The following is a 27083-nucleotide window of genomic DNA, read 5'->3' on the forward strand; positions in this document are numbered from 1 at the left end:
AGTAGTGTCACTACACTGGACATGTCCACACTGTCTGAATATACTGAAGTGTCCAACTGGCTGGACTGTTTAGGATTTGGTCCCTTTCAAGTTTCTCATTGGTTTGGATCCATAGAAAATGGTCCTTATGTCAAATATAGAGGAGTTTATCAGGGTCAGCTGACTGGTGCTTCTAAAACCAAGCGGTCAGCATGCTGCAGGCGTTCCTGGAATTTCTCCCCAATAACAATTTAAATATGGCTCTTTGACATGTCATAGTCTGAGTCACACACATTGGTAAGTTTTCCTTGAATGTAACACATAGTGAAACTGAACTAATCATGAGTCAGCAGGAAATAAGAAGTTCTATAAAAAAAAAAAAAAAAAAAGTATTTCGAATTCACTGGCTAACATAACTGCCAGTAAAACGTACAAATCAAACTACAAAAGGGACAAAATACGCTTCAGAGGGATTATTTATCATGATGAGCATGATTGTCTACGCAGACACCTAACAGGCATGTTAGCCAAACCACTGGGCAGTCAAGCATGTAAAATCACCCGTTTTATGCTGGTTCCTCTGAGCAACAATTTAAAGAACATTCAGTCAAAATAACAATTAGGCCAAAGCAAAAGCAACAAATACATAAGAAAAAGGGAGTGTCAACCCGTATTTGTACATGAAGACATTTCTTTATTGTGACACAGAAATCTCAAATGCCATCTGATTCTTTACATCTGTATAATCCATTTTAGATATGTTAAGTTTCCAATGTGCAGAGGTAAGACAGTAAAAGTTAAGTTAATGCAACCATAAATAATTGTAATAAATATCAAGTAAATGTACACACATTTTTATCGCAACACCTCCTTGTATGGATATGTCCGTTTTATAACCATTTCCATCCCTCCGGAGAAAGAGGAAGTAGAAGAGAGAGCGTCCCTGTTAGCAGCGGTATATCAACCTTCAAAGGAACGGAACCCGAACCAAAACTCGCAAGCAATCAACAACCCAATTAGTCAAATAGTCAATTTCAGTGTGTTTTTCAGTACTATCCAAGTAAAATGGCGATTTTACTCACACAAGAAAAACATGTTTCACCATGAGTAGAAGAAATTGAATCCATCTGAGTACAAGACAAAAGGTGATAATATTATTGGTATTTTCAAAAATTCATAAAAATAACAACACAACAAACTGGATATCCAACAGACATCAGCTAGTTTGCTCATTTTAGAATCTTTTCTTGGAAGAATAGTGCAAACCAAAACCAAAAGTTATAAGGTGAAGTGAATTAGCAATAAAAACTGCCAAACATAACTTCAGTCTATTTACATTTTTTTTTCCTATTAATTTATTTTCTTAAACACAGCTAAACATTTGGTTATGGGTAATATGAAAGAAAAAAAAAAAAAGAAAATGCAGAATCCTGTTCATCTTACAATAAAGAAATCTATGAAAAGGCAGAACTCAAGTTACCCCGCTGCCACTCCCTTACTGTATGTGGAAAAATCATATGTTGGGGAGTAGGAACGGGATCCTTTTCACATTCAGTACAAGTATTAAGCAAACAAAGTGAGAGGGCAGCAGCTCGTGGGTTCCCTTCCTGTTTTTACAATGGTATGTTGGTAATGAAAGTTTCACAATTTTTTTAATGCAATTTTATAGGAAACCGCAGGCTTCTGTTACCATCTTCCAATCTACCTGACCTATCAGTCTGCCACAGCTACTCAGATATACATATTTAAAAAAAAAAAAAAAAAAAATTCATAAACTAATAGATTAAATTACTTTTTACATGACTTAAATACCCTCTCTTCAGAGCCTTGGATAAAATGTAATCAGTTTATATAGGCATAAGTTAGTTTGTCCATTAGGAGTTCATTTTTATTTAAAACAGGCAGTAAACTACATAATTTCCTGTACAGCACTTGTTCGCACCTTCTGCCTGCTCATACCTGACAGGTCCCAAGACTAGGCAGCATTACACATTTTCTTTCTTTTTTTTCGTACCTCAATCTCAAAAGCCAGACAATTCAACGAACATCTGATTTTTCCTTTCACCCACAGCATCACCCTCTGGAGAGGCTCCTACAGCAAAGGCATGTTTCAGAACAGCACCCCTACAGAGGGGTGGCAGAGGGAGGCAGCTAGGTTAAGCATTAGGAGAGTAAATGTTTCTTTGTTGCCTTAATGGCATTGCCAAATCCAGCGAGTCAGACCACGGTTACAGTGCTAAAATGTTAAGCAATCATGAATTCAATGAAATTCAAAGTGCGGATCTTAAAGTTAGCCCATGACACTGCTAAATTCACAGAATTTGACGGAACCTTGTTAACCCTTCTGTCAAAGGAGAGGGGAGGAAAAAGGTGAACAGTCTCACAGTTGGTTCACTTCAGCGTCATCCTCAAACTCAATGTCAGTGCCAATTCAGAATATCTTCCCTGAATTCCCTTGAAAAAACAAAACAAAACACAAAAAAAAATAATGAAATGTACGATTTATGTAAACTCCAATAAAAAGCAGGGGTGAACAAAACATTGCCACTGAAAATGTAATAAAATTAACTTTGTGGCTTGTTGGTGCAGCAGAGTATTAAGGTCTGTCTCAGAGGAAAGTCCAGGAAAGTGGGGATAATGGGAGAAAATGGGTCTTAGGTAAGGGTGGGGTTTGGGGTACATTTGCTTGGGAATATTGGGTTGTCAAGTCTGCTCAGCCGCTGAGCGGGTCCTCGCGGTAGTGGATGGCGTAGCGAAGTTTCTCCAGCATCACGTCCAAAGAAGTATACTGGGGCAGTTTCACCATGAACATACAAGTCTCCACCCGAATGTAGCGTGAGTCTGGTTGACCTACAGAGGAGACAGAAATTCAGTTCCTAGTGTTTCTCCCATAACTACAAATGTTATGCATGTTTTCCAGTTGTTTGTGGAACTCCAGAAGCCCAACCACTTGATATATAGCAGGTGCAGTAATAAGCTGTCAGTTAAGCTGTGTGCAGTAAATCGCAATAGATTTCTAGCCTCAGATTTGAAAATGTGTCTGTAATTTGCAAACAAGCCATGAGAGTCAAGGAGAACATGTTCAGAGTCTGTCTAAAGTTGCAGTAGTTTCTGCACAAACATGACTAGTGTCACCTGAGTCCAATCAGAGCTTTGCTTAAATCTTGGGCTTTACCTGCAGCTCCATCAGGAGGGGCGATCTTCATGGGGTATGGGGGAACGTGGGCGGTGTCAGGCCCCCCGTCCTTGCAGGGGCATGTGAACGGGATGCGCTCCTGATTGCATGCAAACTTGATGAACTTGCAGAGCTCCTCCTGAGTGAACATTTCCAGAGCGGTCCAGAAGAACTCTATGTGCTGATCGGTCTCCATCAGGCCCACTTGATACATTGTATGAGCCTACAAAGGAACAGAACGCATGCTGAAATTTAATACTAACCTGTAACAACACAAGGGGAGTAAGTTGACATACCTCTCTATTTCATGCATCTAACATGTATCAGTAGAATTTTCAAAAATACACTGATGAGCCCAACAAAGAGGCTTAGATGACGAGTGACACAGACATATCACTCCAAGCAGGTTTAAACTTGTTTTATTAACGTAGGAGTACTTTCACACAAATATATGCTTCACCTTGAGGAACTCCAGGTTGATGTAAGGCAAGCCGCAGGTACGCAGCTCAATCTCTATAGGGCTGAGCATGGTAAGCAGCTGCAGGGGAATGATGGATGCGAGCCCTGCCCGCACTGCTGTCATACACTCCACATTCTGCAGCTCCCTCTGACGAAGGCTCCGCACCGCCCGTGCATACACATCCTTGTTCTGCCAGCTTTGCAGACAGATACAAATATACAGGACATTCAGAATAAAACTACACTGTAATGTTCTGTGGCATTTCGCTAAAAAGAAAACTTATGCTGAATTAAGATAACTAACAAAGTGAAAAGGAACAAAAACACGATCCATCAGCTGAGTTGTACCTGACAGTGAGGTTGCGCCCTCCCTGACAAAGCTCCACTTCTTCACCAGTCATAGTGATGTAGGTAAAGGTGCAGCAGGGACGACTCGGGGAGTCTGGACTTTCTCCTGAATGGTGCTGGGAGGAGATTTCAGCACACAGGGCCTCCAGCTCTGTCTCATCAGTCACCTTCAAGCATTGGAGGAAAAAGGTCATTTTGAGGTCACTAGAATCATATTGATAGCATTGAAAGGGATGAAATATATAAAAAATACACCCTTACATTTTCAAATTTCTTGACATAGTTGTAGGTAAGCACATCAGCTTCTTGTAGGTCCTGCTCTGGGTCAAGAGGCTCACCAACTAGGCCCTTCCAAAAGGAGCCCAGTAAGTCCAAAGGAAGTGGCACATCTGCACGTATGGCTATGCCTAGTAGTTGGCCAAAAAAGTGCAGCAATTGTTCCTCTGCATAGCTGATAGGACAAGGAGTGAGGACGTACTTCCCCTGAGGATGGTACAAACGCAACTATGAATCATACTGCTCCCTCACCTAGCAGTTTTCGTCATGTAGGAGAAAACATTTCAGGTAATAACTAGCACAGACAAAGTCAGATATGTATGAATTTTCTGGTAAAACAAATATAGCAAAAAGAAAAATAGAGGAAACAGGTAATAGAAAAAAAATATTACCTTATTACGATTGGCTGCAGCACTGGGACAGGGAAGCAGCAGGGAAAGTGCAGAACTCTGCAACTCCTTACACACCTGCCACAGGAAGTGTCTAAAAGAGCCACCTGCACACATTGATCACAGCTAGTTAGTTTTGGAAATAGATAATAAATCAAGTACAAGACTGCAAGGCAGTACAGAAGGAATGTGAAGGACAAATTCTAACTTGTGCCATGAACTTCCTCTCCAGTGAAGCGGATGTTGAAGGCGTAGGTCGGGTCTCCTCCACTTGCGAGTTTCACACAAAGCTGGGATGATGGCACACAAGACAGCTGGCGTGCTGCCTGGCAGAAGTAGGTGTTCTCCGATGATCTGATCTCACCTGAGACACACCCGAGGAGAAGGAGGGGGGGGGCACGTTTGACAAGATACCTTGCAAGTGATGCTGAACCTGAAAAAATAAACAAGTGAAAGGAATTCCTACCTCCCACAATCTCTAGAGGATCCAGTGTAATCTCTGGAGCAGCATGGTCAGCTGTCCGCTGCACTGTGGCATTCAGTACTCTGTTCATCACAGTGACCTTAGTGTCATAAAAGATTAGGCCTGCAAATAGAACAAGTGGTGAGTCATTTCAAAAGAATGAGTTTTCCAGATAGGTTACACAAACTACACTGCTGGATGTGTGCTCAGATCCTGCTCACCTTTGGCCTCACTCAACAGAGCTGCAATGCTGTTTTGATACGTATGTGTCTGTCTCAGCTCCACCAGCGGCAGGAAGAAACTCTCCAGGCTGTTGTTGAGGGACTGCAGCAAAGCAAAGCGTAGGCGCAAACTCTCCACAGGAACATCTGAAAACATTCATATTTATACAAAAAGTCATGCATAAATGACAAAACACCCAGAGGTTTTAAAGGCTATCCCTTAGCTGCTGCACATTAAATTAAAGATAAAGGATGTACAGTCGATTTACACAATCACATAAATACCAGTGCTGGCAGTTTACATACTGAGCAGGCAGGCCACACGAGGATCAGCAGCATCACTGGGGTCTAGGTAGACTTCATGGGGGTGCAGCCGGGCTGGTGTGATAGCCAGGTGACGGCACAGTCTGTTGATGTACTGTACCAATGCCACATCCATTTCTAAGCTCCACTTTCTACAGGCCTTCTGTGCATGGCGAGTGTCTATACAGGTGCACCTAGTAGAGAAGCATAGAAGTTACAAAATGAGGAGTCCTGAATTTTTCCAGTGACAATAAATTAAACAAGACTGACAAGGTATAAGTCTCACCTCTCAAAGTGAAGGTCATAACCACAAGACAAAATTGCCCTCCAGACACTGCGGATGTCCTGCTTGGCACGATCAACAGCAAATTTATGGAAGCCTTCTAGTGTCAGGTACTTCTCCTCTGGGACTAAAGAAAACATCATGTTAAATGCCATTTCTCTGATAAACAGTTCAAACATAGCAGGATGCATTTCATTTCCAAACACACGGATCAGCTACTGATGTGGAAACTTCTCACTTGTGTGATTAGTGAGTCAGTGGTGAAAACTATTTTTAAATGTACTCAAGCACTTCACTTAAATACAATTCCGGGAAAACCTACTTTCAGATTTAAATTTTATGCAGTTTTATTCTACTTTCCAACAATTCAGAAAGGAATATTATATTTTTAAACCCCCCCCCCCCTCATTTTTAGCTGCTATTTACTTTTCAGAAACCTCTAAGTTTAAGGTTTATAGAGATGTTAAAAATAAAAATACAAAACCTTGTTTACAAAGATTAAATAAGGGATTTCCAACAATTCTGACATGTGACAAAGTGTCTACTTTGAGGGCTTCCTATCACACCACCAGAAACAGCAATTTCCCCTAATGTGTTTAAACATACAAAATGCAACTCTGAACAAACCTGCAAGTAAAACAAAAACAAGAATTTTGCTGTTCAATCCCTGACAGTAATCAAGTTCCTTAAAATTGATGTCATGACACATCACAAGTATTTTCACTTTTATGTGTCCTTTTTTATTTCACTTTTACTTATAATGGGACATACTGAAACTGCGGCGTGGCTAAGTCAGCAGTTTAGGGATGTGAGTACTTCCCTCACCATTGTGGTCACACAGTCACATAATGCTTTGTTAGTCAAGTTAGTAACTTACAGTACAGTTCAACTCTGGGACAGAGACGAAGTGATTTAAATTTTGTTTTAATCCTTTGCAAAGCCCTGTTTTAAATAAAGATTCCAAGATGTGTGGAGTCAAAGTCTCCGATTACAGACCTTCAGTTTTCTTAGCAGGAGATTTTTCCACATCTTTCTCCTCAGGTCTGGATTTTTCAGGAGATTTTGGCTTCAGCACAGTCTTCTTCTCACTCAGTGCCGTCCTGGGAGACAAGCAAAATATAATTCAGCTTTCATGTCAGTGTATTTATGTGTGCTGAACTTTAACAAGTGAATGACTTACCTGACACTGTTAAGCACAGACTTTTCTTTAGTGGGAGGTTTGGTGATTGGCCTCTTGGTGCTTACTACCTTGCCTTGATGCTGCTCTTTTCCTGCCTTGCTGTACTTGTTCTTATTTGGCTTAGGAGTGCCGTACTTTCTTAGAATCTGTAGAAAATCAAAATTATTTGCATTATAAAAAGTCACTGCAGTTCATTCACCTTAACAAATAAAATTATGAGTGGAGGCAAAGGGCCTCTCAGCCATTGGCTGAGAGGCGGGGTACACCCTGGATAGGTCGCCAATCTTACAGAGACAGAGCTCACATACACACTGTCTCTCAGAACCCGTGCAGACACAGGGAGAACATGCAAACCCCACACAAAAATGCCCCAGACTGCATTCAAACCCAGAACCTTCTTTCTCTGAGGTGACAGCGTTAACCACCACACTGCTGAGCTTTCCCCCCCAAAAAATGACAAACAAAACTTGGATTTAAGTACAGTTTATCAAAGAAACTTGTTTCATACCTGAGTCAGCTGGTCTTCAAGTACTTTTTTGGGAGGTCGAACATTGGTGAAGAAAGTATGCAGCAGGTTGCCAGGTGTCTGAGAGTTGATCTGCTCCTTGCTGAGGTAAATGTCAGACACTTTAACAGGCTTGGCTGGTGTGAGGCTGAGCATCTGCTCAGAGTGCACACAGCTCTTAAAAATATCTGTGAGGACATCTCGGGCTCCAGGCACAAGCTTCTCACCTTCAAACACAGGGAAGCTTTTGAATTAGCCAAAGTAAGGACACTAAAAGCAGAAAATGTGTGACTGAAGTTGAACAACAACCTTTGATTGTCTTGTCCAAGAAGTAGTCTTCAAGGGCAGAGCTTCCCTGTGTGTCAAACAGGCTTTGGTTAACACTGGAAGCTGTGAGGATCTCCTCATTGGTAAGCTCCATTAGTTCCTCTTCACCTTCCAGACTGGACAAGCCAATCAGGTCACTGCTGTTGAAAAGACTGGCACGAATTTTTTCCACTTTGGCTCGAGAACGCACCTACAGTTAACAAAAGAGAAATTTCCTCACATTTTTAACATCTAAAAACACAAAATCAAACAAATGGATTAACAATGTTCTGAATCAACTCACCTCAATGACAGCATAACCCTTGATGGGTCTGGCCATGACTGCATTGCTCTCTAGTGAGGTGACTGTGTGCATAGAGCCCCCATCCGACACGGACGGCGTTTCTGCACTGTCGACAGGTTCCCCTAAGCTGCCGAGACTGCCAAGGCTTCCTGTGCTACACAGGGAGGTATCTAGACTTTCCTGACTAGACACCGTCTGTGTGTCTTGGAGTCCCTGCTGGGGGTATGTAACAGCAGAAGCTGCAGCTGCAGGGGTGAGGGATGGGACAGCTAAAAGCTCCTGATCGACAGAAAGTTCACTGGCAGTGCGGGAGACCCCCTGAGAGGAGCTGCAGATAGACGTCTGGCTGGTAGAAGCTGAAGCGCTCACACTCATAGCTGGCGTCACACTGCTGGAGCTGTCGGGACTCTCAGGACCTCCGTTGTTGGGGAAGGGACGCTCAGGTTCATGACACACTTTGCCATCCTGAGAGCTTGAAACTCCAGCTCCAGGTTTTTTCTTGGGGTCTTCTTCCTGAAGGGGAATGAAGACTTCATCTTTAAAGAGTCCCCCATGTGCATTGCATGCCCTTCGGATAGCATTTCGGACCACGGCCTCCTCCAGGTGCGTGGGGATACCTGAGAGCACCAGCAGGCGACTGTGAGCAGTGGGACCAACCAGGGCCTGGCAGGCATCCGTCACTGCATCGCTGGTTACACTTAAGCCCTGCGGGTCCTTATTGGCAAGGTGTCGCAAGATCATCAGCAGAGTGAGGCAGCGGTGGAACCACAGCATGTCCTCAGGTTTACTACCTGCCATGTTCAGCAGGGCACTGTCACTCTCTGACAGCCTTGCACCTCCACTTCCCCGTTTACCAGACACTGCTGCCACTGCCGCTGCTGCTCGCTCACGCTTCATCTTCACCTTTTTACGCTTGGATAGCAAACTAGGGCTCTGTGGTGTCTGACCTGGGGATGAGGATGAGGATGAAGAAGAATCACTAAGGTTAGGGGCGCTGGTGGAGGACAGAGCTCCCACTGAAGAGCCACCAACATTGAGGGGAAGCGTCACCTCTGCCACAGCCAGACACACTTCCATCAGGGCATGGAAGTAGGTGGAGAATCGGCTCTGCTCTGCCCCCAGGGCCAATGCAATACCTCCAGCTGAGGACCCCCCTGCTCCAGCCCCTCCAGCAGTCCATCCCTGAGTTTCCCGGTCATAGAGCTTTCGAAGTTCTGTCTGCAAGGCCATGAGCACTGCGAGGCAGGGGTTAAGCAGCAGAGCAATGGAGCTTGAAAGACCAGCAGGGCTCTTGCACTGCTCCAAGTGGTGGATCTTCCGCAAAAGTTCAGCTAGCAAGTGAAAGATGAGTTCTTTGATGGAGGAAGCCAGATCAGTCGTCCATAGCAAACCACCTAAGAACAATGACCAAGAAAATATTCAAACCTGGGATTCTGTTAAATATTTACGCTCCTAAATGTTTTATGACTTATGGATGCAGGGGTATGTCCTATAAGTACAAAGTTCGTAAGTTTTAGTTGTTACTCCTAACATTCAACTCAAAAAGATTAAAAATTAATCACAAATATTAGTATATATTATTATATTATAAATATTATTCAAAGGTCAAAAGAGAATGTACAAAGAAAAAAAACAAAGCTTTTTATAATCTCAAACAGATAAATCTACTTTTGTCCCTGTGGTTACATTTTTAGTGTACTACTACAACTGCTAATGTGTACAGTAACTATACCAATATGGCAATAAAATATGCACATTAAATGGGGTCACAATGGATGATCATCCTACCAAGTAGTTCTACCACTTGTAGCAGCACAGATGAGGGTACTGTGTCCAGCTCATCCTCTGATCGTTCACTGCTCTCTCCCAGCTTCCACGTTAGCAGCTGTTCAGCAAATGCCATGGCTAAAGGAAACTCGAGTGGCAAGGAGTGCAACACCAGTACAGCACCAGGAGGGGGGGACACCCCTACAATTATGACAAAAGGGATACTTCATTACATTTAATGGGCAATGATTTTATTCACAAAACAAATGCAAAAACTTGCATAAATCCCCTTTGAAATGAGATACTAACCAAGTTTGATGTGCACTTTATCAGTAGGGATGATAACAGAGGGGTACTGGTTAGTGGTGGGTGGGGGAGTAAGGCCTGTGTTGGTAGGTGAGGCATCCAGAGGATAACACACAGCCTCCATCAGATTCAGCTGGCCATTTCTCCGCACCTTGTGACCCAGGCCATACACCATGACTCGAGCCCAAGGGGCCTTGTACAGGCTTGAGCTAATGGAGTGGAAAAGACAGATGTTTTGTCATTTTTGCCATCAATTTCATTTTACTTTTTAAATTTCTCTCCAAAGTTTTTTTCACAAAAGCTGAAATTTAATAAATCACCATAACTCACTCTTTACGGCAGCCTAGCTGGCTTTCTTTGCAGGATACAATCACAAATGCAGCACCTGGAAAGCTGACATCCATGCTTACTTTTGACTCTGTCACAGGGAACTCCTCTGATGTAAACTGCTCTGGTGCATTCTGTCAAAATCATCACAATTGTAAGCGGCGTAACAGCTTGTAAGTATGTATTCAGAGATACATCAAATCAATCAATGATTGGCAGAACAGACCTGCAGAAAGCAGCATATCTGCTTTGTAAGCTCGAGCAAGCTTTCTTCTCCTTGATGCAAGGCACGGGTGATGGCCACTGTCAACCACTCCCGGATGGGCTGAGCGTTGCCCTGGTAAAACAGATCTGTGGGGGAGCAACTTTGGCCCTCGAGGTTGTGCAACACTGACTGAGCCAGTAGAATAGAACTAGAACTGATAGTGCCATCTGCAGGAAGAAAAACATTAACCACCTATAGAATATGTACATCATATTAAGGGACCACATTAAAATATGATATAGTCACACTCACCAGGGAGGGGTGGTGCCAGCAGCTGATTAGACAGAAGCTGCAGGTGTTCCAAGGTGATGTCACGGATAGCGGGTATGTGGAACAGACGAGTGAAGGTGTGGGGATTCTTGGGGGCAAAGATGTTGAGCAAGGCCATGCGGCAGTATAATCTAGCCAGTGCGCTCTCACACCGAAGAAGTTCCCTAAAACAAAGCAAACGATTTTGAGCAGATTCGGTGCAGGATGCACACACGTCATATTTATCCTCACCGGATTCATATATTACCTATGAATCTGAATGTTGCTACTGTCTAATGAGACCAAGCCATTAGCTGCAGTACGCCGAGATCCAGCAGGTGGGCGCTCTAGCATCTCAATAGGGTACCAGTACCTCACCAGTACACCCTCACTACGCAGGTATGTCTCCACCTGTACCAGTTCATTCACCTTAACAAACACACAGTTAGTTTATTAGAAAATTTGTTAAGGTAGAAAAAACTTATAATCATTAACTATTGTACTTACAGAGTCCACATCCAGCACAACCCCATGCAAACCAAAAGTTTTTAACATGCCCCTGATGGCAAATTTCGGCAGTGCTGTTCCACCTGTTGTGCTGTTGGTATTGTTGCTGTCAGGACATCGGATGACCACAGTCAAGCCTGTGTTGAAAATGACATGAGATTACATACACTGGTTTTGTCCAATGCAAATTACAATAAAGGCACTCAAACCTAGCAGGACCAAGTGAAAAGTGACAATGAGTATGTTTGGTACTAGAGTACAAATGTCTAAAGGCTTTGTTTTGTCTTACAGCACTTCATGAAATTAGATTTTTCCTTTAGTACCTTTGCGGACTTTGTCAATAGTGAACTTGTTGGCCTCATCCTTGATATCTTCAATCGTTGGGAGGTAGAGGTCTCGAGGAATGCCACCATTCTCCTCATACAAGAATTCCACTGTCTGCCTCGCAATGTCAACCATACCTGTGGCCAATTAAACACAACATAAACAGTGTAACAGCTCAATACACAGGTTTGCAATGGTCTGGTGAGTCATTAACTTAATAACTTCTGACTAACTTACAAGGGCTAATTACAAGGGTCTCATCAAATCATGGAGATGCATTAAAGCATGCAGTAATATAACCGCACCAGATTGGTCTCATTTGTTGGAGCATGATTAATTCCTTGTTGCATGAGTGAACTTAAATAAACGGGTGTGATTCTATTCATTACAAAATGTTTGATTACGGCATTATTTTGACTTCATGTGCCATCAACACTCTTCCATTCAGTTTGTGTTTGTTGATGTCTACACTCGAATTTCAAAAACATCTTAAGGCTCAAAGCTGCTGAGCTGTTTAGTCTGTTTCTTAGTCAAATGATGTTGGCAGTACAGGTTAAGTGTTCAGTATTGTGGCAATTTGCAGTGTTATGCTAGTTTTTTTTTGGCAAAGTTGTAGATAAAGTCTTTCATTCTTTACCCAGCTGCAGAGCTCCTTTGATCTGGTCCAGGCCAGATTTCCTCTCAGCCTCGTTACGGAACCGCCGGCGAATTGTGGGGAACACTTTTGTCTCCCATGCCTTCACCAGGAGGGCATAGTGATCCTCCTAAAGCCAAACCCAAATTCAATTATGAAATATGTAAGCATAAAACTTTTTCCAACATAGCCTGGAGCAGTGGAGACTAGTATTACCCTTGGAACATCATCATCATCCTCATCATCACTCTCATCATCGGCAATAGGGGGAGGATGTGGGTCGGGGCCAGAGGTAACCAGATTCTCATAGCTCAGCTCCACCTTGTAAAGGCAGGACAGGTCACTGTTGTACTCTGTACGAAAGCCAAATATTCAGAGTAAACAAAGGTTACTTGGTTACAAGGCAAAAATACAAAACAAAAATTGGAGAAAAATGATGGAAAAGGAATGTGAGATGAGAGCGAGACATACGCTGTTGAGCAACTGCAACAGCTGCAATCCGACAAGGGGGTCCATGAGAACCAGAGTCCGAAGTGACACTTGCACCTGCATCATTATCGCTGTCTGAGGCCATAGCAAAAGGGAGTGCTTCAAAGTTTGCACTGATTTCTTCTGCAAGGTCTACACACAAGTCAGCTGCATTTCTGTGTGCTTGGCCTTCAGCAAATGCAAAAGGCCGGCTTCCAAAGTTGGCACGTATCTTTGAGTTCTACAAAGAAATATAGAGAAAAACAATTACAATTTGTTTATATACATACATACATACACACACACACACACACACACACACACACGAGCAGTCGCTTGGTCGCATTTTCTGCTTTATGCTGCGAGCGAAAATACACCATCTGTGCGTTCCGTTTGTTTTTCCTCTCGCTGTGCACTCACTTTTCTCAATGATTGTTGATGTGTTTGATTACTTTTCACATTTATTTTGGAACATTTCCTTTTTTTAAAACCATGGGTCCAAAGAAAGCAAAAGCCAAGATTGGTGCTGAAAAGGATGATGACCATGGATATAAAGCATGAAATTATCGAAAAACATGAGCGAGGTGTGCGTGTTGCTGTCTTGGTGAGAGTAAGAGTATACCAAAAAAGGCAAAAGAAGGAGGAGAAGATTACGTGACGTGAAAAAAAGAGCATTAAGTTTAGCGATCTCCTCCACTTCCACTTCCGCCAACATCTTTGTCTATCACTTAAAACCAGTTTATTTCATTACATTCTCTTTTGTTATACTCTATACAGTATTATTTTTTCTACATTATTTGTTTATAAAGAGCTGGGCAGTTTGTTACTGCTTTCATGGACTCTCAGCTACCTATCTTGGACAGTTTTATTGAATCTTTTTATGATACATGTAACATGATTTTGGACTCTGTTGCTCCCTGTACTTTTAAACCTGTTAGACACAGAGCTGAACCTTGGCTTAATGATAATACTCGCGCACTCAGGAGACAATGTCGTAAAGCTGAACGCAAATGGAGGAAAGACAAATTACAAGTATCACTGGAAACTCTTAGAGACGGTTTTGCTCAGTATCAGAGGTCCGTTAAGGAAGCTAAGTGTCAATTCCTGTCTGATCTTATTTCCACTAGTAATCATTCATCTAGGGTATTATTTCATACAATTGACTCTGTTCTTAATCCTCCAACCTCAGTTTCACTTGAGGCATCGGTCTCAGTGTGCAATAATTTCCTCTCACATTTAACTGAAAAGGTGGCTTCTGTGAGACACTCTTCTGTTATGCCTGATAGCTATAATTTAGCTGTTAGTCCTGCTTTGGCTGTCTTTGAGCAGTTTGAGCCAGTGTCCTGCTCTTTTTTAAAGAAATTAATTTTTCATATGAGGCCTACAAATTGTCCTCTTGAAGGTCTTCCTTTTAAGTTGTTGAAGGAAGTGTTTGATACTGTTGGTCCTGTGCTTGTGACCTTTATCAACTCTTGTCTTAGCTCAGGGACTGTGCCCAGGATCTTAAAACATGCTATTGTGAGGCCCCTTCTTAAAAAGCCTCATTTAGATTCTTCAGTTTTATCTAATTTTAGACCAATTTCTCATTTATCCTATCTTTCAAAAATCTTAGAGAAAATTGTCTCTCAGCAACTACAGGTCTTCTTAGATTCAAATGATATTGTTGAAAAATTTCAATCAGGTTTTAGATCTAGGCACAGTACTGAGACTGCCTTGTTGAAGATTCACAATGATATTGCTATGTCTGTTGATAATAGACACCCGGTTATTTTAGTTCTGCTGGATCTTACAGCAGCTTTTGATACAGTGGATCATGCCATTCTTCTGTCTCGACTGGAGCACTTCATCGGTATTCGTGGTTCCGCCCTGAAGTGGTTCACTTCTTATTTGAAAGACAGAACGTTTTCTGTTATGATTAATAATGTATCCTCTTCTTATGCACCTCTTTTATGTGGAGTTCCTCAGGGTTCTATCCTTGGTCCTCTTTTATTTTCCATATATATGCTGCCTTTGGGGGAAGTCATATCAGCGCATAATGTATCTTTTCACTGTTATGCGGATGATTTACAAATTTATATGGCTCTTAAACCACATATGGATAATCCGATCTCATCTTTTATTGATTGTATAACTGCTGTTAAAAAATGGCTAAGTGATAACTTTTTGGTTTTAAATCATCAAAAAACTGAGTGTATTTTATTTGGTGATGCTGCTGCCATAGACACCAGTGTTCTGCCCTTTAAGTTAAACACTACAGTTAAAAATCTTGGAGTCTTCTTTGATCAGGAATTCAATTTTGACAAACAGATTAACTCTGTAGTCCAAACTAGTTTTTATTACTTGCGTCTACTGACTAAAGTAAAATCTTTTGTAGATCGCACTGATTTAGAGAGGGCAATTCACGCTCTTATTAGTTCCAGACTTGACTATTGCAACAGCCTTTATATTGGTGTTCGTCAGTCTTCCCTGAGACGACTTCAACTCGTCTAAAATGCTGCTGCTCGTCTCTTAACACCCCTAGACGTGATCATATTACGCCTACTTTGTTCAATCTCCATTGGCTTCCTGTTCATTATAGAATTCATTTAAGTATTGGGGTGATCGGGCCTTTTCAGTGGCTGCACCCCGACTGTGGAACAGCCTTCCTTTAGATTTCCGACTTATTTCAGATCTGAAAATTTTTAAATCTAAACTTAAGACTTATTTGTTTAAACAGGCTTTTAATACCATGTAATGGAACGATCTTATTTTTGTCTTCTGTGATGTAATATTTATATTTAATGTAATTGATTTATTTTATTGTATATTTGTAAAGTGCTTTGGTCACCTTGTCAGTTGTGTTAAGCGCTATATAAATGAATAAATGAATAAAGGCATTTTCTTATTAATAAACATTTAAAAAATGTTGTGTTTTTTTTTGGGGGGGGGGGGGCAGATTAATGACGTTTCAATTCATTTCTATGGGAAAATTTGATTTGACATACGATCAAATTGAGTTACGGGCTAAGTCACAGAACGAATTAAACTCGTATGTCAAGGTACCACTGTGTGTGTGTGTGTGTGTGTGTGTGTGTGTGTGTGTGTGTGTGTGTGTCTGTGTGTGTGTTAAAAGTGATAAAAATTCTCAACCAACTGGTATCAACACACAAACATCAATGAAATGAAAAGAGTAAATATTGACCAAGGTGAATGTGTAATCTACTGCAGGAGCTGTTTTTTCTGACATATTTTATAGCAGTCATCAAATGCGAGCTCAGTCACCAGATCCTACGCAAGGTTTGGAGTCCCAGACTGGAATTCAGCAGAAAACAGCTGAACAATCCAGCTCTGCAACTGGGAGAAATGCCTCTGAGTTATCGCCGATAAAATCTGATCGAACTCAAGCCAAGTCACTGAGTTTCACTCAGTTGTTCAGTTGTTGTTTTAGAGACTCGGAACAACGAGGAAAATCTCAGGCATCATATTCAATGCAAGATCTGGAAAAATCCCTGATTAATATTCAACAGAAGAGGGCAGACCAACCAACCTCTTCAACTCAGAGAAATGCCTGAGAGACACAGGAGGTCTCTAGAAGTACATCCTCTCTGACAAATGAAATTCAGAAGAGGAAAGAAGAAAAAAGAAAGAAGAAGCAAAAAAGAAGAGAGGAAGAAAATCCTGGCCTCGGGCTTCTTCCCACACGTTTGAGAGGAGATATTACAGTCTTCAGTTTTCTAACTGAAACAGAAGCTCCTTAAAAAGTTTATTCTGGAGCCAGAGCCGTTGTCCCGTGTGTTGGCTGAGGAACAATTTTTATCCTGAGGCCATGGATCAACTGCAGGACTGCAATTCTACAAAAATCTTCCATGGTCTGGCAAAGAAGTGCAGCTCTCATACAGAGATTGTTGGCTCCAGAAGACCTCAGAATAGCGGCTAAAATTTGTATTTAAATTATTGGTAGTAGAAGACCTATTTCAATTGGTTTGTATTCTAAATTTTAAGATGTAGTTTTTATATAACCAAAACAGCAATTGCCCCAAGTAAATGAAACCAACCAGTCACGACAGATGGCTGCCCCTCCCTGAGCCTGGTTCTGTCGAAGGTTTCTTCCTGTTAAAGGGGAGTTTTTCCTTCCCACTGTCGCCAAGTGCTTGCTCATAGGGGATCATTAGATTGTTGGGCTCCTCTATAATACTGCTGGGACTCTGCAGTATTATAGAGTCTTGGGGAAATTGCTGTTTTAAACTAAATTTACATAAATAAACTTTTAAAAAAAATATGCAAGAGGGAAGAGTTTTTTTTTTTTTGTCTCACTCCTGGAGATTGGCCACATGTATTGAAATCTAAGGAAATGGGAAATTTCTTTATAAGTACTCATTTATGGTGCAGAAGAACGAATGAAAGTGCACAGGGAACATGTTTTTGAAGGCAAAACGAGGAAGGGGAAAAAAAACCCTAAATAGTTTTGCCATGGTAACCAGAAAAAAAGAGGATGGAGCATGGAGCGCTGCTGCTTCTGCTTCTTCAGGATGGAACTTCAGACTACTAAAACATCCTCAGACTTTTAAATATTCCCCCAGCCATGTTTCACTGTGGTTTCATTCTCTCTCTCTTGTTGGTCTCCTTACCTACATTCATTGTGTTTCATCAGTAAAAGAACTGTGAAAATGCTGGTTGAAGAATTCATAGAATTTATCCCCTGCTTATCTATGTTATAAAAACACAGGTGGGTCTGCAGAACTCCACTTTTGGAGCCCGCCTGTCATAAAACTTCCTAAAATACAACATGAGGTTACAAAGTCATGTGACCCAAAGCTGTTCCTGCATTCCTGCTAATGCTAATTAGCAAGCTAATGCTAACCCCTAAAAGCTGCTCCAACTTGTTAAGGACCTCCAGCTGTTTCCCAGTAAAAGTTTTAGGGTGGTTACAGGAGCAAGCGCTGCTGCTTTGGACGTCTCCTTTCTCTCCACCTGAGCACACCGTCTCAGTAATATGAGGGGCTGTACACCTCATTCACTCACAAACATTAACACATAGATCTACAAGTTGGGGAGGAGGAGGGGTGGATGGGTCATCTTACACCCCGATTTCTTGCGTCTCGCCCGGGGTAGAGGTCGGGTGGTTCCTTGGGGACCGGGCTGGTGGCGTCCTGGGGTCGCTGTTGGCCCTGGGGTGGTTTCCACTTGCCCCGCCTTCAGAGGGTGGGTAGCTATGGATGAATGTGTGTCTTTGTGTATTTGTCACCGTCTCCGTGAGTATGGGTGGGTGAGTGAATGTGTATGTATGGCATATCTGTGTGTGGGTAAGTATGTATGGGCATGTATGAGTATCTGTGTATAAATGTGTACACGGGTGTCTGGGTGTGTTTGTATGTATGGCTGGACCTGGGTCTGGGCCTTGTGCCTTGCCTCCTGGCCGCTCCTTGCTGGTTACCTCCTCCCCCCTACCCCCCTGGGATGGGGGTGCCTTGGGGTTCCTGGGTGGGGCTGGGTGTTCTGGCGTGGGTGCTGGCCTGCCCCCCTTGGGGGTGCGGTGCGGGGCTGCGTTGGCTTCTTCGGCGTGGGGGGGGGCTCTGTGGAGGGTCGGGCGGTCCTTGGGTGCCGTGGGCCCGGGGGCCCTGCCGCCGGCCAGTGCAGGGGGCTGGCCGCTGGGGGGGGGCTGGCTTCTCATCGCCTTGGGTTCCCTGGAGCCCTCGCTCCTCGACTGGGGGGGCTCCGTCTGAGACCACCCTCTCCCGTCTGCTGGGGTAGGTGTGCGGTTGTCTTTGGACTGAGTGGCCGGGGGTCTTCCTGGCTCTTGGTGGGCTGCTGGTGGCCTGGGGTTCCGGGGGCTTTCCGTACCTGCCTCTGGCTTCTGATGGGTGGAGCTGCAGCGTTTTGCCCTCATTGGTAAGTACGTTCCATGACACAGACACAAACGCCCACTCAATCACAACTCAACAAAATTGTTGGTGTGCGTAACATGCTTTGTTAGTTTTGTTTTTCACACACAAATTTATTTTTGCAAGTATTGATAGTATTTTTTTTATATGTTAAAGTGATGAAGTATCTGATTAATAGACTTGTGCTCTTTCCCCTTTTTTTTTTTTTTTTTTTTGCTCCCTTTCTCTCTCCCCTTTTCTTCTCTTTATTTTCCTCTTCTTCAGCCTGTCAGCTCTGGCTGTTACATAGTATGTGGAAAAATAACTCAGATAAATAAAATAAAGGGTTAAAACATCAACAAGAAGAGCCTATTGAGAACCTATAGAGCTCATCTTGAAATAGCAAATATGTTTGGCACAACAACGCATTCAGATCACAGTTCTGCTTGCAAGATCTACCAGACATGACAGGCTAAAAAAAAAAAACAAAAAAAAACAAAAGGACATTATTACATTATTGTTAGGGACATTATTACTGAAACGCGCACACACACACACACACTCTACTGAAATGCGCTCTCTCACACACACACACACACACACATATATATATATATATATATATATATATATATATATATATATATATATATATATATATATATATATATATATATATATATATATATATATATATATATATATATATATATATATATTTTTTTTTTTTTTTTTTTTTTTAAAGATCCAAGAGCAGCTCAATCATAAAGGAGGCCATTTTAGCAGAAAAAACACCCCACCTTCTTTTGAATGTGTACCAGGGGCCACATTCCACCAGCTACATCCTCTAGAATGGGACCGAGCCGCTGGCCACAATAGGTAAAATATACCCTGCCTTTAGGAGCCTGACCAGGTGGAGGAGGAGTGCCCTCAGAACGCTCCCAGCCAATTCCAGCAACATCACCTATGTTCATGCAAATGGAACATCCACATCTCAGTATCAGCTCAATGTGAACAAGTCATGACACATTTTAAAACATGCCAACATAGGATACAGCTCAAGTTAAGAAACTAGATATGCTTGCCAAACAGCTTTTTGAAAGAACAGCCTGTTAAGCAACAATGCATTTAAGAAGTTGATTTCAAATCCATAACAGACTCCTGTATGGATTTCCAAGCTGACTAAATAAAACAAAAGAAAACTGATTATATTGAGAGAGAAAGACATTTTGGCTACTATCTCACCAGGAAGTAGAGCCACATCCAGCCTGACACTCTTCCACTGCAGCAAACTGGAGCCATTATAATGCACTGCCCTACCATTACTGGCAGACAAACACAGAGACAGAGAGGAGACAGGCGCACAAAGACAGCATGACAGAAAAGAGAACAGCAGTCAGCAATCATGTAAAAGAGAGAGAGCAGAGGAAATAAAAAGGTATCTCAGCTTTAATGCTTTTATGCAGGCCTACATACTTATGGAACAGACATGTGCCAACAGGGTTGGTCCATGCGCCATCCCTTTTCTCTGCCTCTGGGGCAAAACCAAAAGATACAATTGGCCCACTGTCCTCCTCTGAGTCTCCATAGGAGACAATTTCTATCTCCCAGTAAAAGGATGGTGCCTGAAGGACAAAGAGAGAAAAGTTAAACCTGTGTATAGACTCCACTATGAGCAAATGATTATATTTCGTAAATCATTACTCTCATTGTTCAAACAAATTGAGCTGGCAAATACTACTGCAGGAGTGAATTCCTCTGATGTGCCCACCTGAATTGGTACAGGAGAGGTTGCGTAGATGAAAGTGCCTCTAGGAAGTCCTCCTCCAGCACTTGGATCAGCCAAGAAGGTGACGGAGGTCAGACGGGATGAAAACATGCAGGCACGGACCGGAGGGAATACTCTGGATGGACACCAAGTGATCTCCTTTGGCTGGTAAGACAAACACATGGAACAAATGGAACCCAAAACCTCTCTGGCAAATACTTTGATATCTGAAAGTTTTTAAGCACATAATGGCTAGAGTTCAGTAGAAATATAATCATTTTAATTTTATAATGTCAGTTAATTAAAACATGTTCAACAGATTTCACCACTTTAAGACTATCCGGTTGTTAAGTGATGACGTAGAATTCCATTTCTGGGTCCAAACCGTCACGTGATCAATATACCACAATGCTGTGTCCCCGGTTGTTTTAACCGATTGGACTCGGAAAAAAAAAACACACTCAGCTGTCATTTTACCGATTAGAAAGAGAAGCGGAAATAGCTGCAGTTGATAACGTATGTTAAAATCATCTTTAATAGTGAACAGTTATTGGTTATGCCACTGCTGTTTATTTAGGAGCATTTGGACCCGGAACTGACGTCAGACTTAAAGACCGGATAGTTCTGTTCTCTGTCATAAACAAAAAAACTCAGCTAGTATGTTACAATTCAGGCAGTGTTTTGTGTCTGTATTTGGTAACCCCTACCTGACGTCTGTCTGTCTGCAGCGGTGGAGGGGGTGGACGTGCACAGTCTCGATACAGCATTCTAACTCTCTCGCACTGAGCTTCAACCATGCCAAGACGCTCTCCTGCACAAGATGACAGAAATTTGTCATGCTACTTTTCCACCGCCGAGGTGCCGGTGCCGGTGCTCGTGATAGTGCTGGTGCTGGTTCCAATGAACCGGGGAAACGCTTAAGAACGGGCCTGCGTTTCCAACGCGCTTTGTGAACCGCTCCTTTATGTATGAGTGTGGGCGGGTCCTCGTCTGGACACGGAAGCCGAAGGGCACAAACGTGGGAGAAGACACTCCCCTTTCTTGTGCTGCGAACACATTTTACGGTCCAAACCAAACTACTGCAGCATCTGTGTGCAGCACAGAGGTAAACACAGACAGCGATTACAAGCAAGGACGCAAAGGACGAAAAGTACGCACTTTGTGTCATTTTATCTGTGATATGAACTGACACAAAGTAGCAAGTTCAGCCTTAGAGCCCAACCTAATTCACAGCTGTGAAAATCGCATTACTTTTCTCATGTAATCCACACCATGCAGTGAAATAGCAGTAGAAGACTTTACGTTGAGATGGCAGAGTCACGCTCTTCTGCCGCTTTCGTCACGCGTTCTTGGTTCGAGGCTAGTTAGTTTGCGGGGCCGGAGTTGAACCTGTTTTTCGGCTGAGCTGCGAGTGGTTTTGCGGTGGAAAAACAGCTGAATGGTTCAAATGCACTTTGTACGCAATTTCCAATGTGTGAACTTGTTCACCCACATGGCAATAAACTTCATTCATTCATTCATTCATGCTGGCACCAGCACCGGAACCCCGTCGGTGGAAAAGCGGCCTCAGACACACAGCTGTCAAGCCAGTATGGTGCTGAGAAATACTAGCTGATGAAATGTTTGGATATGCTCACCAGGGCTGCACTCCTGGGCAACCAGGTTGAGAACCTCAACAGCAGCCGGACACTGCTGAATGAACTCTTCACAGAAGGAGCTGTCCTCTAGGAGCTGTGCCATCACCAGACATGCCCTAAAAAGACAACAAAAACATGATCAAGAACCTTATGGTTTTCTTTTTGTTTTTTTAATCACCACATCATATCACTTAATGATATAATACAGTTTCCCCTTATAATGTCAGTGTGGGACTCAGACTGGTGAGGTCCAGAAGTTGATCCCAAACACAAACCCAAGACATTTCACACAGACCTGACCAATGAGTCAAGATGCACAGATAACCACCAGACAAGTTAACCTGCAGTTCTATTTACTCACCTCGTTCTGATTTCAGCCAGCAAGCGCACTGCAGCCATTACCGGGCTGGAGCCATCTCCAGTAGCTGGTAGAGAAGTGTGAATAGAGAGACTGCCCTCCTGTGGCAGAAGCATAGACTGCACTGCCTGCACCACCTTTTCTGTGATTGAGAGCTTATAAAGAGGAAGAGCCTGTTGTGGAGAGAGCCAAAAGTGAGATTCAGGTTGCCATTTTCTATAATAACTGCACGATACCTAATGTTGGAATTCTTACCTCAGATCTAGGCGTGCACAGGCGTGATATTGGTACTGTCAGGATATCTGAAGCTTTGCAAGTTTTCCTGTACTCGCAAGAAGGAAACTTGACTGTAGCAATGCCCTCCTGCTCGTTTATGGACATGACTATGCCCACACTCCCTAGCACTCCTTTACCTACCACCTGCAGAACAGAGGAAGCACCATGGTTTAAATACATAATTGTATGAATAATGCATAATATACTTGATACGCAAACTGACCTGAACCTCAGAACCAATCTTAATAGTTTCTTTAAAGCCTCCAAGGGCACAGAGGGCAGCAACAGCCTGTCTACCAATGGCCTGCAATTTAGCCAGTTTTCTGCCACTGCTGCTGCCATTCTCCAGAATACTCTCAGCATACTTGCCCAGCTGAGGGATAAACATTAGCGCCCGTGAGAGGACCTGCAAAAAAGCCAAGGGGAAAACCATTAGGTTTATAGCAAACACCATAAAGGGTGAAACTTGGTAACAATACCAAGTATAACCAATAATATGGAGGTAGAAACAAAATAATGCTTTACTTTCTCAGCAGTGCTTGTCCAGATCTGAGCCGTGTTTGACTCAGGAGCAGTGAGCAGACTATGAAGCAGGGCAATAACCTCAGCAGCCATGCTATTGGCGACATGCCCACTGATAAATGGGCGTACTGGGTCTGACCTAATCAAGGCAGAATATCAAAAGAAATGTTAAAACCAAAAATCAGGATTTGTATTTGCCGCATCCACAACTAAAACATGGCAGTATACGTTACTAGCATATATGGCCACAACTTCAAATACGAAAATGTTTACTTTCATATCAAATTTCAAAAAAACAACACCTGGCCAACTCAGCGTTCCTGTCTCTGCAAACAGCAGTCTGAGCAGTTTTCTTCTTGTCACCAGCAGTAATGCCCCCAGCAGTTTCTTGGGCTAACGTCTCCACAGGTGGACCAACACTCACTATCAGACCAGACTGTGCCCACTTGTTGGCTTTCCTCAAGGCAGCAGATGCTTCTTCTGTTATCACCTCACAGCATCCACTCTAAGTATCATTTAAAACAGGAGAGAGGTAAGGATGGCAGCTACAAAAATACAAAGCAGTTTCATATTGTGTGTATGCATTGTGCAGTTCTGATTAAGCTAAATTTAAGTTACCTTTGTCATGTCTCTGTCCATCTTTACAACTTTTTCCATGTTTGCTCCAGTGCCAAGTCGAAAGGGACGCCCCTCAGAGCTGCTACATTTTGGAGAGAGTGGAGAAACACTCAAGTCAGAGAAACTCAGACTAAGCTTGCAAATATAATAGCAAAATAAAGATATCAGAGGAACTCATACCTAAGAAGTGGTTGTAGAACCTCATGAGATGACTGGTCCTCTCTCTTGTGGATAAAAATCGAAAGCTTGCCATCAACTGCCTCTCCCTCCTCCCCAACATCCTCAGACTTGAGAGCTCCTTTGGAGCTGGCACGGGAGAGGCTAGTGTCTGGCTCAGAGGAGCTGGGTGAGAGAAGAGTCTGACAGCCTGGCAAATAGAATATAGGTATAAAGGAGACCGTGACTTTAACACAATCCAGTTTAGTTTCTTTGAAATTTTTGCCTTTATTCAGATGGTGGACAGCATTTAGTGGTAAGAGACAAACCTGGTACAACATAGTCTGCCAGCTTAGCTAGCAGCAAGGCAGCAATGCGTGAGGCTGGGTCATTGGCATCCTGTTGCTCAGCATCTAGCGTGTTAATAGAGTAGCTCCACGATGGCAGAGCCACATTACCACAGTCCTCCACACTCATGAGAGGCAGGGCAGCACGGCACAGCTGCAGGATGATCAGAACTAGCTTTGGTGAAGGCCTCTGATCGAGCAGCAGAGACAAGAGCTTGGAGACACAGGCTGGCTGGCTCAGAATAGCTTTCCCTATGTGGCTCCTAGAACATAAAAGGGACATATGAGTTATCAATTTGAACAGTATAATTAAAAAAACAAACAAAAGAACATGCATTTTGTGTAAAAAATACACTTATGAGAGTATCATACACAGTCCAGGGCCAGTATAGTCATGAGGGAAGACTCACTGGTCAGTTTTTTTTTTTTTTTTTTCTATCACACACGTTGAGAAACTCACTGCTCAAAAACAAAATCACCAAATGAACTGGAGTCTCGCTCTTGCTCACGATCTCCCTCTCACACACACACACACACACACACACACACACACACACACACACACACACACACACACACACACACACACACACACACACACACACTTATTATAACTGTTGAGGATTTAATTCTTGATATAATTACTGACTTGTTATCAGCTCTGTGGCTTCTCAGCTTCTCTCTGTGCTGTGAGTTACTGTTAGCTGTTCCATTAAAGAGCACAGCAAGTCCTTGGCTTTGAGCCCCAGGTGTGTCTAGACTTTGCAGCTGGCCTAATAAGTCACTGGAGTTTGGGGCTCTAAAAAAATCTTTATGATATTTGGAGTTCTGATATTTGGAATTCACTCTCTTTGGGACAATACTGAATTACATCTTGATGTCCTCAATATACATTATTAGTTTTATTACATTTTATGTCCCAGTCGTAACCACAATGACCCTGCACATGCCCTGGCTAACACTGCCCCATGCCAAAAATCTTGACCCAACAAAAAGCTATGATAAATAGATAAGGAAAATAAGGATGAGTTTGACTAATTTTTTCACAAATTTTATATAGATATCATGGTTTCTACTATGAACACACATACGCTCACCCAACCTAAATCCAACTGAACACCTCTGGGACATTATTTTTTTGGTCCATTTGACGCTGCCAGGTTGTACCTCAGTGATGCCCTGGTCCATATGTGGGAGGAGATCCCTCAGGACATCAGTCCGTCGTCTCATTAGGAGCATGCCCCGACATTGTCAGGCAAGCATACAAGCACGGGGGTGCCATACAAACTACCAAGTACCATTTTGATTTGCTGCAATGAAATTCAGGCAAAATGGACTAGCCTGGTGTATCATTTTTCACTTTTATTTTTGGGGTGTCTGAGTTTAGCCCTCTGTAGGTTAATAATTTTCATTTCCATCAAATGATGTGGAATCCTTTTGTTCCTAACACATTACTCAGTCCACATCAGTATAGATATCCAGCATGATTTTTCCCCCCATTAAAATCTGATGTTTTCAAAATGTTTCTTTAATGTTTTTGAGCAGTATACATTCAGAATAATAATTGAGTAAAATTGTTTACCATCACAGATCCAGCTCATACAAACACCACATCTTTACATTTGAAGAATCTGACCTACTCTCTTTTTTTTTTTAAACCATTTATGTTTCTTAATTTAATCCAAATAGCTGTCAGATTTCCACCAGGTGCTTTTAGTCAATACACCACCTCAACTGTTTTAAACACAAGGTTGTAGTATATGCACTCTCCTCATCTGGCACCAGCACAACTCTTGGTATCTGAAGCACAAGAAAGGGTTTTAGTTCCTCTTGTTGCTCCTGTTTAGAGTCTTCTCTGTGTGCTGGTACGTTTCCTCATGACATACTCTGTGGTTCCAACATTGCTCTATGTATTGTCTGGCAGAGTCTTGATATAGCCCTTAGTGAGTTGCAAGAGTGCACACCTGCTCTCACACAGATAAATTATACATTAAATAAACTTTACCTTGAAAGATCATTCAACAAGCTGAGCACATCCTGTAAAGCATCATTGCCGGCTGCTTGATTCCCACAGCATTCTGTAGCTCTTGCCAGGTGATTGGTCAGCAGGCTGGATACCTGCCTTGCCAGACCTGAATGAACTGCATCTGTAGAGCCACCTAAGAAGAATATTAACAATGACTATTAACCTATCATAACAGCATACACCTACCTATTCATCTCGTAGCATGAAAAAAAAAATTGCTGTTTAGGAACGTGATCAAAGTATCTACAAACTTTTCATACCTTCCACTTTCTCCCACTCAATACATCGGTTGGCCAACACCTGAAAGGCTGCCCAAGCCATGGTGGCCACCTTTTGTTTTTTGGTCTGCTTTTCATTTGAACTGCATTCCCTCTGCCCACTTAAGCTGCACAGGCTATCCATAAGCTGAACCAGCCCACTCCGAACGAGGCACTGCTCCTCACTCCTATGATAACACGAGTAATAAATTAGGGTAAGCAAATAAGGTCCAAGTATTA

General features: G+C 42.6%; 1 protein-coding gene across 3 annotated transcripts in view; it reads right to left on the reverse strand.

Moving 5' to 3' along the window:
* Positions 1-2692: 2692 nt before the first annotated feature.
* Positions 2693-27083, reverse strand: part of hectd4 (HECT domain E3 ubiquitin protein ligase 4) — a 41948-nt gene continuing 17557 nt past the window's right edge. For all 3 annotated transcript variants that reach the window (XM_030737115.1, XM_030737114.1, XM_030737113.1), the window contains exons 34-76: positions 26847-27031; positions 26566-26719; positions 24543-24823; positions 24238-24424; positions 24058-24139; positions 23742-23944; positions 23443-23578; positions 23141-23323; positions 22897-23061; positions 22645-22814; positions 22284-22399; positions 21354-21457; positions 20650-20811; positions 20355-20503; positions 20124-20203; positions 19679-19842; positions 13042-13279; positions 12787-12923; positions 12574-12700; positions 11936-12073; positions 11613-11749; positions 11374-11534; positions 11109-11290; positions 10818-11023; positions 10595-10725; positions 10268-10473; positions 9980-10159; positions 8192-9585; positions 7891-8098; positions 7585-7808; positions 7077-7222; positions 6893-6996; positions 5900-6023; positions 5617-5807; positions 5311-5457; positions 5093-5212; positions 4835-4990; positions 4630-4733; positions 4223-4444; positions 3962-4128; positions 3615-3810; positions 3155-3377; positions 2693-2829 (exon numbers count right to left, since the gene is read on the reverse strand). In XM_030737115.1, coding sequence (XP_030592975.1) covers positions 2693-2829; positions 3155-3377; positions 3615-3810; positions 3962-4128; positions 4223-4444; positions 4630-4733; positions 4835-4990; positions 5093-5212; positions 5311-5457; positions 5617-5807; positions 5900-6023; positions 6893-6996; positions 7077-7222; positions 7585-7808; positions 7891-8098; positions 8192-9585; positions 9980-10159; positions 10268-10473; positions 10595-10725; positions 10818-11023; positions 11109-11290; positions 11374-11534; positions 11613-11749; positions 11936-12073; positions 12574-12700; positions 12787-12923; positions 13042-13279; positions 19679-19842; positions 20124-20203; positions 20355-20503; positions 20650-20811; positions 21354-21457; positions 22284-22399; positions 22645-22814; positions 22897-23061; positions 23141-23323; positions 23443-23578; positions 23742-23944; positions 24058-24139; positions 24238-24424; positions 24543-24823; positions 26566-26719; positions 26847-27031 — 8227 coding nt within the window. The remainder of the gene's footprint in view (positions 2830-3154; positions 3378-3614; positions 3811-3961; positions 4129-4222; positions 4445-4629; positions 4734-4834; positions 4991-5092; positions 5213-5310; positions 5458-5616; positions 5808-5899; positions 6024-6892; positions 6997-7076; positions 7223-7584; positions 7809-7890; positions 8099-8191; positions 9586-9979; positions 10160-10267; positions 10474-10594; positions 10726-10817; positions 11024-11108; positions 11291-11373; positions 11535-11612; positions 11750-11935; positions 12074-12573; positions 12701-12786; positions 12924-13041; positions 13280-19678; positions 19843-20123; positions 20204-20354; positions 20504-20649; positions 20812-21353; positions 21458-22283; positions 22400-22644; positions 22815-22896; positions 23062-23140; positions 23324-23442; positions 23579-23741; positions 23945-24057; positions 24140-24237; positions 24425-24542; positions 24824-26565; positions 26720-26846; positions 27032-27083) is intronic.

The sequence above is a fragment of the Archocentrus centrarchus genome, chromosome 9 (assembly GCF_007364275.1).
Source record: "Archocentrus centrarchus isolate MPI-CPG fArcCen1 chromosome 9, fArcCen1, whole genome shotgun sequence".
In the NCBI taxonomy this organism is placed as follows: Eukaryota; Metazoa; Chordata; class Actinopteri; order Cichliformes; family Cichlidae; genus Archocentrus; species Archocentrus centrarchus.